Source organism: Lagenorhynchus albirostris, chromosome 14, assembly GCF_949774975.1.
Source record: "Lagenorhynchus albirostris chromosome 14, mLagAlb1.1, whole genome shotgun sequence".
In the NCBI taxonomy this organism is placed as follows: domain Eukaryota; kingdom Metazoa; phylum Chordata; class Mammalia; order Artiodactyla; family Delphinidae; genus Lagenorhynchus; species Lagenorhynchus albirostris.
Window position 1 is genome coordinate 15,356,190 of NC_083108.1, and position 15,111 is coordinate 15,371,300.

General features: G+C 47.5%; 1 protein-coding gene across 2 annotated transcripts in view; it reads left to right on the forward strand.

Moving 5' to 3' along the window:
- CCBE1 (collagen and calcium binding EGF domains 1) overlaps positions 1 to 15,111 on the forward strand; it is a 233,224-nt gene that overhangs the window by 197,824 nt on the left and 20,289 nt on the right. For both annotated transcript variants that reach the window (XM_060120867.1, XM_060120868.1), the window contains 2 exons: positions 4,523 to 4,657; positions 6,957 to 7,109. In XM_060120867.1, the coding sequence (XP_059976850.1) occupies positions 4,523 to 4,657; positions 6,957 to 7,109 (288 nt within the window). The remainder of the gene's footprint in view (positions 1 to 4,522; positions 4,658 to 6,956; positions 7,110 to 15,111) is intronic.

Below are 15,111 nucleotides of genomic sequence, written 5' to 3' on the forward strand. Positions count from 1 at the left end.
TTCTGATGAACCTAGGGGCAGGACAGGAATAAAGACTCAGATGTAGAGAATGGACTTGAGGACACGGGGAGGGGGAAGGGGAGGCTGGGACGAAGTGAGAGAGTGGCATGGACATATATACACTACCGGATATAAAACAGATAGCTAGTGGGAAGCAGCCACATAGCACAGGGAGATCAGCTCTGTGCTTTGTGACCACCAAGAGGGGTGCGATAGGGAGGGTGGGAGGGAGACGCAAGAGGGAGGAGATATGGGGATATATGTATATGTATAGCTGATTCACTTTGTTATACAGCAACAACTAACACAGCAATGTAAAGCAATTATACTCCAGTAAAGATGCTAAAAAAAAAAAAATTAAGCCCAGTGTTTATAAAGTCTACCACATGCAAAGAGCTTCTATTTAGCTGATTTTATAGCCTTCTCTTCAATATTTAGCTAATTTTATAGCTTTGCTTCTATGTAGCTATAATTTTTGTGTATTTTAGCTATTGTATTTAACCATGAATCAGTTACAGCAGACGTCCAAACAGGAAAAGGATCGCCAGTTATTAGAGGGAAACCTACAAAAGAAACATACAGGAAAAAAAGAAAAAGAGTCTTAGAGAAAACACCACACAGAAAGAAGAAAGCTTCAAAGTAACTACCATTTATGCGTCAGTGAGTTACAAAAATGGTATAGCATCCATGGGACCAGAACATGGTGTTATTAAAAAAAGATCATTCAAAGAAGAAATAAAGAATCCTTGGAAATTAAAAGCGTGATAAAATGAGAACAGGAAAATGGTTGGGAGATGAGATTGTGAAAATCTCTCAGGACCTGGAGCAAAAGATCAAAGAAATAAAAAATAGTAGAAGAAAAGTATGAGAATATTATTAGAGGACCAGTCCAGGGGATGCAACATCCAAATAAGAGTTTCACAGAGAACAGAGGAAGAAGAGAGTAAATCATTAAAGATATAATTCAAGAAAATTCTCTAGAATTGAAGGATATGAATTTCTAGATTAAAAGAGCCTACCAAAAATTGAAGGGGTCCCACATAAAGACGTCATTGTGAAATGTTAGTACCTTGGGGCAAAAAGAAAATACTAACATTTTTCAAAGAGGGAAAAATGAGATTTGAAAGATCAAGAATTAGAATCTTATAGGACTTATCCATAGCAGGACTGAAAGCTAGAAGACAGGGGAGCAGTTCCTTCAGAATTCTGAGGTAGCTTTTTCCAAACCTGGAATTATATGCCCTAACTAGCCATAAGGTTCAGGCACACATGACTTCAAAATTTTAAATCCTGTAAGACCTTTCTCAGTCTCTCTCCTCTTCCACCTTGCTCACTCTCCCAGCCCTGTTCTCAGTACTTAATAAGCCAGCAGCCAACAAGGCAGAAATGTGGTTTCCAGGGTACCAGTCACAAAGTAGCTCATGGAAGTGGAAGTTTGAAGCTAAGAGAGAAAGTTCACAACTACCCCCCCCAAATATACAAAATAATAATTATTTTTCTTTGAAGTATAGTTGATATTCAGTATTGTTAGCTTCAGCTATACAGCAAAGTGATTCAGTTGTATATATATTTTTTTCAGATTCTTTTACATTATAGGTTATTACAAGATACTGAATATAGTTCCCTCTGCTATACAGTAAATCCTTGTTGTTTATCTATTTTATATGTAGTAGTGTGTATCTGTTGATCCCAAACTACTAATTTATCCCTCCCCCACTCTTTCCCCTTTGGTAACCATAAGTTTGTTTCCTATGTCTGTGAGTCTGTTTCTGTTTTGTAAATAAACTGATTTGTATTATATTTTAGATTCCAGATGTAAGTGGTTATATTTGTCTTTCTATGACTTATTTCACTTAGTGTTATGTGCTCTAGGTCCATCCATGTTGCTGGAAATGGCATTATTTCACTCCTTTTTGGGGCTGAGTAATATTCCGTTGTATATATGTACCGCATCTTCTTTATCCATTCATCTGTTGGTGGACATTTAGGCTGCTTTGCATGTCTTGGGTATTGTAAATAGTGTTGCAATGAACATTGGGTGCATGTGGTACTAGATAATTATTTTAATTCCAGGGAAAACAAAAGGGTCTTCAAGAAAGGATAGGGAATTAGAGTATACTTCCAGGCTTAGCAAAAAATAGCTTTTATATTGTCATTATGCTGCCAACACTGAAGACTTATAAAACCAAAATTTCAGTGTAACGACAGGGGCAAAATGCAGGAGTAGGAAGCATGGACGTGGTTGAGGAAACCGTGATAAAGCTGAACGTGTCTCGTCCATGACTGGAAATCCATAGAGAGTATTCAGCACACAGAGGAGGAGGAAGCAATGCAAGCTGGCTGTTTAGAGATGCAGAGGGAAATCATAAAAGAATCAGCCGCAGGAGCTGGAAGTGGTACCTCAAGGCAGCTGGAAGGAGGAGGAAATCAGGGCCGCTGTTTTTCAAAACAGGTCTTTTTCTTTCTCTCTCTTTTTTTTTTTTAGCATTTTGCTATCTTTTTTTAAATTAATTTTTATTAGAGTATAGTTGCTCTACAATGTTGTGTTCGTTTCTGCTGTCCAGCAAAATGAATCAGCTATACATACACACATATCCCCTCTTTTTTGGATTTCCTTCCCATTTAGGTCACCACAGTGCATTAAGTAGAGTTCCCTGTGCTATACAGTATGTTCTCATTAGTTATCTAATTTATACATAATGTCCATAGTGTATATATGTCAATCCCAATCTCCCAATTCCTCCCAGCCCCTTCCCCCCCTTTCCCCACCTTGGTGTCCCTACATTTGTTTGTTCTCTACATCTGTCTCTATTTCTGCTTTGCGATTAAGATCATGTAGACCATTTTACTAGATTCCACATGTATGTCAGAAAGAGAAAAACAAATATCGTATATTAATACACATATGTCAACACAGGTCTTAGCATAACAGCCAACCCGGGACTCCTGACTCTGCCCCTTTCCTCCCCTCCCTCCCTGGCAGCTGCTGGATGACAGGTACAGCTGGCCGAGCAGGGCAGCCCACAGCCAATCACGGCTGAGACCTTGCTCTTGAGCAAAAAGAGCATAGAACATGGGCTGCCTAGAGGTGACGCTTCAGTGAAGAAAACGCACTTGACCAGGGACACATGCAGGAAGCGCAGGCCTGGAATCACATCTGTGGGGAGGAGTATTTAGCAAGGGCCGCCTTCCAGGTCGTCCTGAGATTGGCGTGATCCTTGTCTCGCTGACCCCACCCACATCGGGGGCTGACAGCCCACCCATTCCACTTTCACATGTGGCAGAGCAAAGCCAGGCTCACTCTGTTTCCAGCGTTAGTTTATCTGTCAGCACCTGGGGGAGACAGTGCAGTGATTAATGAGATGCTGGGTCTAGTCTGGAAGTAAATGTTCAGCCTGAGCCTCCTGACTTAGAGCCAGAGTCCCTTCAGAGGCTCATTAAATATTTGTTTGTAAGGACTGAGAAAAGAGGAGATGCCCTGGTTCTCGACGAATAGAGCGTCCACCCCAATTTGCACAGACTTAGAGCTGGAACGAGATCTCTGGCCATCCTGCCTTACCCAGACGCTGCTCACCATGCAGAATCGACCCTCCCCCACCCATCTGCATGCCTACAGCACAGAGACATCAGTCAGCCTCCCTCAGGCTCCTCCCAGCCTGCCTGACTTCCAGCACCGCCCCGCCCCTCACGTTAGGACGCCAGTGCCCATAGCCAGGGCTGGCTGTTCAGTATTCAGCTGGAAGGAATTCCTTGTCTCTCCAGCAGTTGGTGAAAAAGAGGAAGCAGGCCCCCAGGTAATTCAGCAGAGCCTGGCCACCTAAAGCTTCTTTGCTCTCTGGATGAATGACGAAAATCAACTACTGAATTGCACACTATAAAAGGGTAAACTTTGTGCTATGTGGATTATATTTTAATAAAGATGTTCTATTTAAAATGAAAAAAGGAAAGGCAGCAAAAGAGAAATACAGTGACTCTTGATCATGGTGGAAATCCTCAAGTAGATCCGTTTTTAGAAAGAATAAACATGAAAGTTTAATATCCGTAAATTGACCCTCCTGAATTTATATGTGTCCAAGTACCCACAGGAAAATCTCCTTTTACCGCAGGGATTGCATACTTCGGTTTGAAGATCTTTGCGCTAGATGAATTTACTTGAGGTTACTTTTACATGGTAAGCACATTCTTCTTGAATAGATTGTGCCAATCAATACACCATTAAAGTTTGTAGTGATGCTCTTATAGAAAGAAAAAAATAAGGATGGTGAGGTGACCCAGGGAGTATCACAAGTGATATTTCCATTTAACCATTGAGATTCTGAGCACTCAGTTACCCATTGCAGCCCTCCTGCAAGATGCCCCATGGCCTGAAGAGTTAACTCCCTCTACACATAGCTGGTCACACCACCGTTCCCCTTGAGCGGAGTGCAGCCTAGACAGTCTGTTCCCGACCAGGGCTGGGTGGGCCTCGCCTCCGTCTAGTGAATGACTGTGGTGGTTTTGAGTTCACACTTTTCTTTTTCAGATTATGATGTATGTGCTGAGGCTCCCTGTGAACAGCAGTGCACAGATAACTTCGGCCGAGTGCTGTGTACTTGTTACCCAGGATACCGATATGACCGGGAGAGGCACCGGAGGCGGGAGAAGCCGTACTGTCTGGGTGCGTTGGTGATGCGCGTTATTTCTTGGGTCCTGAGGATGTACCAGATTCTGATGATGCTTTGGAACATTCTTCATCCGTGGGGACCAGCTCTCCGGAGCCACTCGGATGCCTCCCCTTACATCCTGATACTTGTTGGATGGAGTTGGGTTGGTACTATTCTAGGGGTCACTACCTTTCACCATGATTATTAAAACAAACGATGACCAAGGGATTCTTCAGGGAGTGGGTACCAGTCAGATCTTAATTGGCAGTGAGATATAAGAGCAGGAGAAGGGGAATATTACCAAGTGAAAACTAGAATAAGGTGAAACAGAATATAAGTGGGCAGAAATGTGAGAATGCAGGAAGAACGAAACAAGAATAAGCCTCCTCTCAGAAGATGACCTGGAAGAGAGACTGGGAAAGAGGAGGTGTCTGTATGGCAGACAGGCTGGAAATGACTCAGAGGGAGCTGAAGCCAGCCCCCGGGGCACAGCTGAGCAAAGCCAGCATCATCCATCGCCACCAGCTTGCTCCCTCCCCCCTCACTCACTAGGCTTCCCAGCCCTGCACTCCTTGGGTGTCTGAGGCAGGTTTATGGTCGTTGGACCCTGGAACTGCTTGTATCAAAGTGTGGTCAGTGCATGTCTAAACTGTCTCAGAAACATCTGGGCTTATGGCTTAAAATAGAAAAAGAAAAAGGTTCCTGGCCTCCCCTCGAGACTCTGAGGGTGGATGCAGAAATCTGCATATGCACAGTGCAGTTTGAGGATGAGCTCAAAGATGAACTTAGGAGACTGCAGAGGCATCTGGATAGAAAATAAAGCAGCTGTGATGAGCAGCCCTCTTCTCCGTCCCAGGGGGGCTCTGGAGAGCACCACTTAAGAGAAGTTCTAGGTGTTAGCTCTCCTGGTTTCTCCCCAGTGGCCCCTGGCATGGCGCCCCCCACTGAACAGGAATGGAATTGAGACCACCAAGCAAACGGAGGGTGACCCGTGGGCTCTCCTGCAGAGAGCACCGTAAACCCGTGTGTACCACGATCCGAGGTCCCAGGTGCCAGGGCTCTGATTTCAGTTGCGGTAGCTCTGGTACCCATTTCTTTTCTTTGGGGGGCTTGGGGACCAGCAACACTAGCAGTCTGTTAAGAGTCCCACCTGTTTCTCTCTCCTTTCAAACTTGTCCTTCCCCCTGTGGACAGTAGAGGCAGCCTTGCCCTTAGGTTGAAGGCAGGGGCGCGTGGACAGACGTGGTCAGCCTGAGGAATTGCAGAGGAGGCGGCAGCTGTGACATCTTAGCTTACGGGTGACGTAGTATGAACTGCCAGGGAACATCCAGATGACCACATGCCCCTCGTGGGCACACAGGCCTGCCAGGGATGGGTCCCAGGCAGCTTGTCCAGGGAGTGGCTGGGACGTTGTCGGCATCCTGGAGCGCAAGGTTGGGCTCTGTCCACTGGCCACATGTGCACAGTCTGGGGCTGTGTGTCCTGGCCGCCACCCAGTATCTTCAGCCAGTGAGCGGGAAATGGGTTTGGGCCTCCTTCTCTTCCCCTGCTGGGAAATGGCTTTGTTTCCACCCGTTCAGTAGGGGGGCAAGTCTGTGATGTGCACAGTTCACGTGGACTTTCTCTGGTTACTTGTTTGATGGTGTCGTGGCTCATTTCCACCACTCAGGAGGGGTCTGTTTGGGTCATGGATGGGGCTGAAATTTCCTGGGGAAAACGTTCTCCGTTAGACCCATTATGACTATTTTCTTTTATCAGAAGTGCCTTTTCCCAGGTATCATCACGTCTCCTAACTGAGAAGGAGCCGTTCCTAGTGGCCTTGGGTCACCACCATGCTGTTAGGAACCACTGGTTGTAAAGGGAACATAAAAACCCTCGGCACACTAGGGTCTTTGCAGGAAATCATTTCTACCATAGTCGTTTTCCAAAATGTGTTGCCATCTGTTATCTCATTTCCTCTTCCAGGGAGCCCTGCAGAAGTATTTAGGGCAAGCTCCACTGCCATGTTCTATAGTGAGAACTTCGGAGGCTAGCAGTACCTGCACCAAGCCACGAGAATTGGTGGTGGCAAAGCCACAACCAGGAACCCCATCACTGATCAGTTTGTAACCATGGTGACACTGCCTGAAGTGCTCTTGTCACGCATGGCCCACATCTTTAGCTTCCTGCTTTGTTCCAGGCTTCAGTGACAGAGGTCTGGCAGAGTGTCCTTTGCAGACATTAACAGAAGGGCCAAGCCTAAGGTCGCCTGTTGTGTTGGAAGTGATCTCTCTGAAACTGTCTTAGTGTTCTCTGCGTTTGGTTCAAACCCAGATATCGACGAGTGTGCCGCCAGCAGCGAGACGCTGTGTGCGCACATCTGCGTCAACACCTTGGGCAGCTACCGCTGTGAGTGCCGGGAGGGCTACGTCCAGGAGGATGATGGGAGGACGTGCACCAAGGGAGACAAATACCCCAACGACACTGGTGAGTAGGGCAAGTAAAATTATCCCCCTAATTGGAGGGAGGGAGGGGAGGGATGGGCAGGCAGGCACTTGGAAACCCAGTAGGCTTCCTCAGGAAGCAATGGGCAGGAAGGGGCATTTGTGTGAATGGTAGGTGGGATCTGGGTAAGAGAAAGGTAGAAGGTCAAACCCCTAGAGAACTAGTGAAAGAGCTGCCTGCTAGCAGCAAGGCGTGCGGCTGGTTTTGTGCTGGGAGCTCTGCACCAAGCACGGAGGTGTGGTGTGCTCATGGACAGATCGGTGGAACTTAGTTACGAACTGAGATCAAACGAGGAGGAGCAGAGATGAGGCCAGAAACACTGGGTTCTCTCAAGGAAAAAAAAAGGGGGGCTGAATAGCAACATGAAACACTTCTGTGTAACGCAGCAATCCATTTCAGCGCTACTGACAGTATAGTCTGTGGCCCCGTGCCTGCCTGTGAGCTGTTATTTGGTTCATGTTCAGGTTAAAAAAAAACAGAAGTTGAGAGTGTTGAGAAGCACTTTGCAGTCGTTCATTTTTATTGTATTTAGCAAGCCCAGTCCACCCTGACGTGGAGGACTTTTAGATGCTGGCCTTTCTTTGCAGAGTTTGAGAAGCTGCTTTATATTATTTTGACCAGATTCCACCAAGATGTCTGATCACTTAGGGATGTGATCAGCTTGAAGGTTGGGTCATTGCCTTATTTAAGTGTGGAGGGGAGGGAGGGAGGAAGGAAAGGGCCTTCCTGAATCTCCAACCCTTGTAGGCCAGGAAGCTGCCGAGCTCAGAGTTCAGCTCTGACTCCTCGGGAGGGGAAAGTGGCAGGAACGCTGTCGTCTGCTGGGAGCGGTTAGCTGGGCCTGGGCCATCTCTGGGTGGTGAGGGGCTCCCAGGGCAGATCATCTCTACCAAGAAATGCAGGGGAATGGAAGGACCAGAAGTGCTGGGCGCTCAAGAGGTCACGGTTCTCCCGTGTAACCTGAGATTCACAAAAGGGTGGAAGGCCGTTGCCATCAGCTGAGGACAGCAAGCAGCTGGGGACCAGCTGTCTCACATGGAAAAACTACAAAGCAAATCCTGAAGAGCAAGCGGGTTGAGTCATGAGGAAGCCACCATGCATTAGAAGTAACGCGAAAGGTCTGCTTGCAGTCAGCTCCGGCTTGGGCAGCTTGGGGTCATTGGAATGACTCAGAGAGCTTAGTGTGACACTCTTTAAAGCCTGAAGCATGTGGGACCTGGGCGCCCAGAGGTGCTTAAAAGCAGGGGTAATCAGTCTTTGGGGCATTTTTCAGACATTTTCAAAACATTTTTTCAGACCACTTTTTAATTATTACTCAGAATTAAAATCACTTCACTTTTGTCCCATGGTGGAGAAGGTTTGGGGGAGGGGGATGTGTAACTTACCTCTTAGATTATGTCCTTCGTGGAAAGGAAGAATCTCACTGAAAAATGAGGTGCAGATTTTTAGCCGCTGATATATTAGTGATGGGCTGACTTGAGAGTTAGCAAGGAGAAAGCAGCTTTCTAATTTTTCATTTTGGAATTGGATTTCCAGCTGTGCTCCAAGCCAGGGAGCCCGTGGGCTTGGGCCGAGGGGTCCTCAACCTCGTAACCCTGTTGTGTCTTTGCCTTATATTTCTATTCAGGTGAAATCCCGTTTACCTGGGCGTGAAGGGCAGCCTTGAGCAACCCAATCTAGAGGAAACCACAGAGGTGGCAGCAACAACTGCTGAGTATCAGGATGGGGTTAGACGGTAGGGATCTCTAAATTGTAGGAAGCGGGCCACCTGTGAGCACTTTCCACCTGGTGGGGTAGAGTGGTCTGCTCAGAGACCCAACCTTAACTAGCAGAGACCACAGGAGTCGGATGGAATTTCCAGAGCCTAGGGGAAGATTTTATACACTGAATCTACTTGTTCTTTGGTCTCAGGTGGCCTCTACCTCTTGCACTAATTCCTAGTGTTCCCAGCCTCATCCCTCTGAAGTCACCCTGCTTACTGTGTGGTACCCCAGGAATGGGTCTGAGCCAGAGGCAGTGACAAGGTAGGGCCTTGGTGGGACATGCTCACCCCCTGCCTCGCTCTTGGGCAGTGTGGACCCAGAAAGGAGCCCAGCCCAAGGGCCAGGGCATGGGAAGGTCCCACTGAAGCTTTGATATTAGCAGTCTCTTGTGCTGAGTCGGTCCTGGGACCACACTCCTCTGTTTCCTTTCCTGAGAGATGAATTGTACTTCTTTAAAAAATGTCCAAACACACAAAATTTTCAGTATAAGAGGTCAAGAATTTAAGTGATAACCATTTTGACTTCTAAGGCTAAGAATTCAGTAAAAAAATCTGAGCATACTTAATTATTAATTGGTTTTGTACCTTCTGTACTATTACTGTCATTTAAAGACATATTTTATCAACCATTTATTACAGCATTTCCTCATGTTGTCATCTATAGGACTTTGGGGTCCTGGGAGGTGTTAATTAGCCTTTCTTTGTTTGAAAGGTTCTGTGTTCAGGTGTTCGGGGGAGAATGCATTAGAGCACCAGCTTCTGCAGGGATTCATACTGTGAGTGCGTTGAAAGCTCTGAGGTTGCCATTAAAAGATGTTCATTTTGATGAAACCTGCACTTCCCAAAATTATTTGCTGAAGAAACACTTATAAGCATCTCACAGATGATGGTGTCCTGAAAAAAAAAAAAAAAAAACAGTTTGGAAAGTTCTAACTTATTAGCATCAAACAGCTGAGCCCTGGGGCCCAAAGTCGGTAAGTCATCTGGTCGACTTTCAGGCGAGGATGTTGTCATTGCCAGAGGAAGGAGCCAAAGCCAGAGGCGGGGAGCTGTTGGCTGTCGGCTACAGAGCATCTAATGAGTGAAAACAGGCCATTCTGCCCTCCGGAGAGAGAGTTTGTTCCTGCTTACAGTGATTTAAATGGGCAGTGTCCTTCTGTTTAATCAGTAAGAACGTCTAGTGGTTATAAGGCTGGGCTTTCTTGTAACACCACAACTCACTTAGTTTGGGATTTTTTTGGGGTGGGGGTGGGGGGGTGCCGTGCTGCGAGGCATGCGGGACCTTAGTTCCCCCCACTGGGGATGGAACCCACGGCCCCTGCAGTGGAAGCGTGGAGTCTTCACCACTGGACCGCCAGGGAAGTCCCCACATAGTTTTAAAAACTGAAACAGTCCCACTGTTTCTATTGTATCCCAAGTGCCGCGCCCGCAGCAGCAGCATTCTAGAATTTCTCAGTATTTAATTTTCAGTGACTGGTCTCTCCTGAATTCACCACACAGGCACAGAGGACTCACGTTTGGTTTTAGTGTTTTATTAAGAAAAACATTCCAACACCGGTAACCAAGGGCGTCGGGGGGTTAGGGACTGAGGGGAGTAATTCGTACCCATAATTAAAATTATGGGAAAGGACAGGCACGTTCTATGCCTTGAACGTTAGAATCAGGACTTAAGTGATGGGCCCCTGAGAAGATGGGGGGCTGGTTTTAATGATTCGGGCAACAAAAGCAAGCATCCTGGATTCATCTCTGCAGCAGCTGTGATGCAACGGAAAGTTCCTTGGCTTGGAAGGTAGGAGAGCTGGTAACCAGAGAGCCGCTTCAGCGTCTACCAGCTGGGTGTCGTTGGGCAGCTCTCCGGATCTCAGTTTCCTCCTCTGTAGACACACAGGTGTTGGATTAGGTGAGCTCTAAAGACCCTTTTACCATCACAAATCTTTTTCACAATTTGGTGTGATTTAGCATCAGCAAAAGTGGTCGAAGCCCTACCAGCCCCGTGAGTCCCCGTGCAGTTTTCATTTCTTTGTCCTTTATCTAGGCGAGTGTCAGGACTTGAAGGCATGCCCAGCTCAGCACCTTCTAAACTGAGAACTTTCCCTACAGTATCTAAAAGATGAATAATTAACATCCAGATATTCAGCTCAACAGTAAGGAGAGTTAGGGGGCTGGAGCAGCCCTGCATCTGGAACATCAGAGGCAGCCACGCAGTTTCATCCGTTTTAGATTAATTAATAAGCCCAATATTTCATCACAGTCATTTTTTTCAAGAAGAGAGAATGATGATGGAGTACAAGCACACGTGGTCTAAATCTCCCTCCCCTCCCTTTTTTTTTTTTTTTTTTTTAACTTTGCATTGACTGGTGTCTGTAACCTTCCAGTCAGGAATTTTAAATCGAACACAATGTCAGCTCATTCAGGAAGTGAGTGGACAGCAGCAGGGCTGGCCTCAGAACGGCCTCTGCCCGTGGAAAGGTGGTCATGTGCCCACGGGTGTGGGGACACAAGCCGTCTGGCTAGTGGGCGTGAAGGGCACTCTCCATCACTTCCATTTTTTTTTGTCTTCGCAAATATATGTCTGGAGCCAGTGTAGGCACCCCAGGGCGTCTGTAGCACTGACGCAGAGACAAATTAAGGATATGTTGGCTCCGTAGTAATTAGCTTTCTGGTCTCTGTTTTTCAACTTTTGTTTCTTTTCTGATAAAGTGACCTTGACCCCCAACATCAGTTATTTCAGGGAAGGCCAGGTGTTTCATGTAACTTTCAAGCTCCACTAATCCATAGATCAGCCGTCGTCAACCTGGGGAGCTTTAAAAAGGCTGACAGCGTTCCCTTGTTGTGACCCCCAGATGGGTGGCATGCGGCATGGTTGGCAAGAATTTTAAACCCTCACCCCCGCCACTGTCCCTAGTGGTGGTAATGTGCCACCAGGGCTGAGCACTACCGCCAGGGCACAGATGTGCACGATCAACTTTTAAAACCAAATGTGCTTGGTGACTGCCCATATGAAATACGTCGAGAACATTCTTTAGTTTTCCTAAGTTGGTTAAATATTACTAAGATGGCATCTCAGGAATTCTGTTTCTAACGCTTACGAGGTATAGCCTGCTCAACGTCAGTAAAAATTAGAGCTACGCGACCCCCTGTGGCTAGTCAATAATATTGCACCTCTAAAATCTGAACGAGTTGGAGCAGAATGTTAAGCGATGCCTCACTTAACATGGTCATGCTCATACTCAGAGACACCACATCATGAGCGGAGAGGACAGAGAACATGCCAAGTCAGAGATGTCCACCCAGATTTCTAAACGAATTATTCATGTAGCCTATTCAAGATTGTTTTAGCTCCACGTTTGATGTTACTGTATCCTGTACCGCAGCAGGCTAGATGAACCCCAATTCAGAATAGACGACATGTGCCAGGTCTGCACACACAATTATTTGTCTTCAAACTCTCTGGAAGTTCTTTCCAGAGGATGGTGCAGAGAGCCCTCCCCCCATCTGAAATTTTGTAGGGAACTTAATAAGCAGCGATACCAACCATGACGATGATATTAACATTTATGGGGCACCTGCCGCCTGCCAGGCGCTGCTCTGCGGACCTCCAGGGGTTATTCATGCCTCACAGCAACCACAGGTGACGGGGTCATTGTTGTTCTACCGTTCAAGGAACGGGCAGTCACAGAAGCTGTGACTTCCAACCCGCAGGGCACGAAGTGGCAGCCCTGATCACCTGACTCCACCGGAGCCTGTGGTCCTTACTCTGTTCCTCTGTGTGCACGGGAGCTTCCAAAGGCTTTTGGACAAAGTTACCCTTGTTCTCTGTGTTTTGCTAATTCTGCAAAGGGACAGGAAACAGGCCAGGGATTTTCAGGTGAGAGGTTGCTCAACAGAGCTGCTTCCCTGGAGCGGTGTTTGTCGAACTTGCACATGCTTCAGAGTCACTTGGAGGCTTTGATAGAACGATGCACCAGGCCCCCCTCCTGAGATTTTGGATTTCTGAGAACGGATACCCAGAGGCTGGCTCTGCCGCTGCCCGTCCAGTGACCACATGGAGGATTACTGCCCTGGAGCCCACCTGGCAGACAGCTCTCCAGTGTCCTGAGCAGAACCCCCAATAGCGGGCTCACTGCGCCCCAACAGTGCCAGATGCGGACCCTGTAAGTGCTCGTCCGCTGCACGCGGCATTCCGGGAAACCTAAAGCAAATTACTGTCCTCCTCTGCCTCTCACTTTCCTTGTCTGTAAAGGAGGCTGAACTAAAGATGTATCAGTTCTAACATTCCATGATCTAAATGAAACAGAGTCTAGAACCTGGTAAAGAGGTTATTATCCTGAAAATATCAGGTTGCCCTATTCATCCCAACACATGGTAAGTTGAGCTGCGTATACAAAAGTACAAATGGACAGATGGGCTTTTAACTCTTGTTCACGATGGCCTGGCTCTGCCAGCAGGGCTGGTTCCTTAAAAGGAAGGCCAGTCTCAAATCACTGAACAGGTATCCTCGTTTATTTTACATTCTCAATGCCTCCCATGGGGCCTGGTGAATAGCAGATGCTCCATGATGGCTAAGAGGGAGAGAGGGATGGATAGATGAATGGGTGGATGGACAGATACATGGATGAGAGAGATAAGTGGGTGGGGAGATGGGATGGTTGAGATTGGTAGGCGGGTTATGAGATGGGATTGCACATACTGGCCAGTAGATGGCATGGAATGAAAGAATGCTAGGTTGGGAGAGACGGATGTCACCCAGCTGTCCTTAAACCTAACAAACCTAGAGCTGGGGTTATCTACATATGCAGGAGTCCACTGTTGTCTATCATCAGTACAACCAAAGTTGGGTAAAGCTTCAGTCCTTTACCACCAAGTGTATTCTTGCATGGAAGTTCCCTTGTGTCACTCTTATGTTGGAGACCAATCTAAATAACTCTTGTTCTCCTCAGATGTGTTCAAGCTCCGTAGGCAAGTGGGGTTGTAAATGGTACATTAAATGGGGATAAAGAGCCTAAAGGAAATTGCCTGATTTGTAGGAAAGGTATTGGGCTCAGATTCAGGAAACCTCAATTCTAAACCCACAGCAGTTGATAACTTCCGGACGTCACGGAACCTCAGTTTTCCCTCATTCTGTTGTTTGTGTTAATCCCAGAATCCTTGAAGAATCCTTTTATCAGGCAAAGAGAATTCAAAGGGCCTGGTGGGCCTGAAGACTGCCAGGCACCCTCTCCCATTCACTAGAACCCAACCTTGTGCCAAGGATTTCACAGGCATCACCCCCATATAATCATCGCAATAGCCCTGTGTCTTAGGTTTTACTGTTCCAGTGTTATGGTTGAGGAAATTGGGTCTTATAGAGGTTAGATAACTTGCCTGAGGTCTCTGAGCTAGTTAGTGACAGAGCTGGGATACGCACCCCTCGCACTGTGACCCTGGAGGCCATGCCCTTAAATTGCATTTCACCGTCTCCAAGCGAAGACCTTTCTCATAACCCAGCTCATTGTGACACAGCTACGGTGTGAATGGAAACAATCCCCCATGGCTTCTGGTTGAGCGTGGTGCAAGGTGGGCAGAGGCCAGGGAGGCGGGGAAGCTCCTGGTGGGACAGAATTAGCCTAGAAGATGGGGATCAACAAGGCACCCCTGTTAGGTTATACACACACATGGAAGGATTTAAAAAGAGGCAGCCTCTTTCCCGGAGGTTCAAGTGCTTTTCCCAATCACACGCTGACAACCTAAGCTACAGTCTGTATATTCGGGAATCGCGGTGTTGCTTATGGCAACGCAACCAGACAGCACTGCCTCGCCCACCTCAGCCTGCTGGCTTGAGAAGCGTGTTCCTAGCGTGTGCGCACACCAGGCCTCAGACCTCCCACCGGCTGCGGGGAGGGCTAGGGCCAGTGGGCCCCCTACCACCACCCCGTGCTGCAGGGAAGGAGTCTGAGATCTCGACTGCCAGGTTGCCTCTGGGTGCCCTCACCTCCCAAAGAGCAGAAATACCGGTCACCGTGTAGACCACCAGGCAGGCACAGACCCCCTTGGAGAGGCAGCTGGGGCTGCATGAGGAGGGATCACCTGAGCGTGAGGCTCTCCCGATGCCCACTTCCTCCTCCCATGTACCCGTGCCCTAGGCCTGCCGTAACCACCGTGCCACCATCTGGGCGGCTTAAAGGACAGAGGTGTGAGGCTACGTGTCTGAGATCAAGGTGTCAGCGGGGTTGCCGCCTTCCG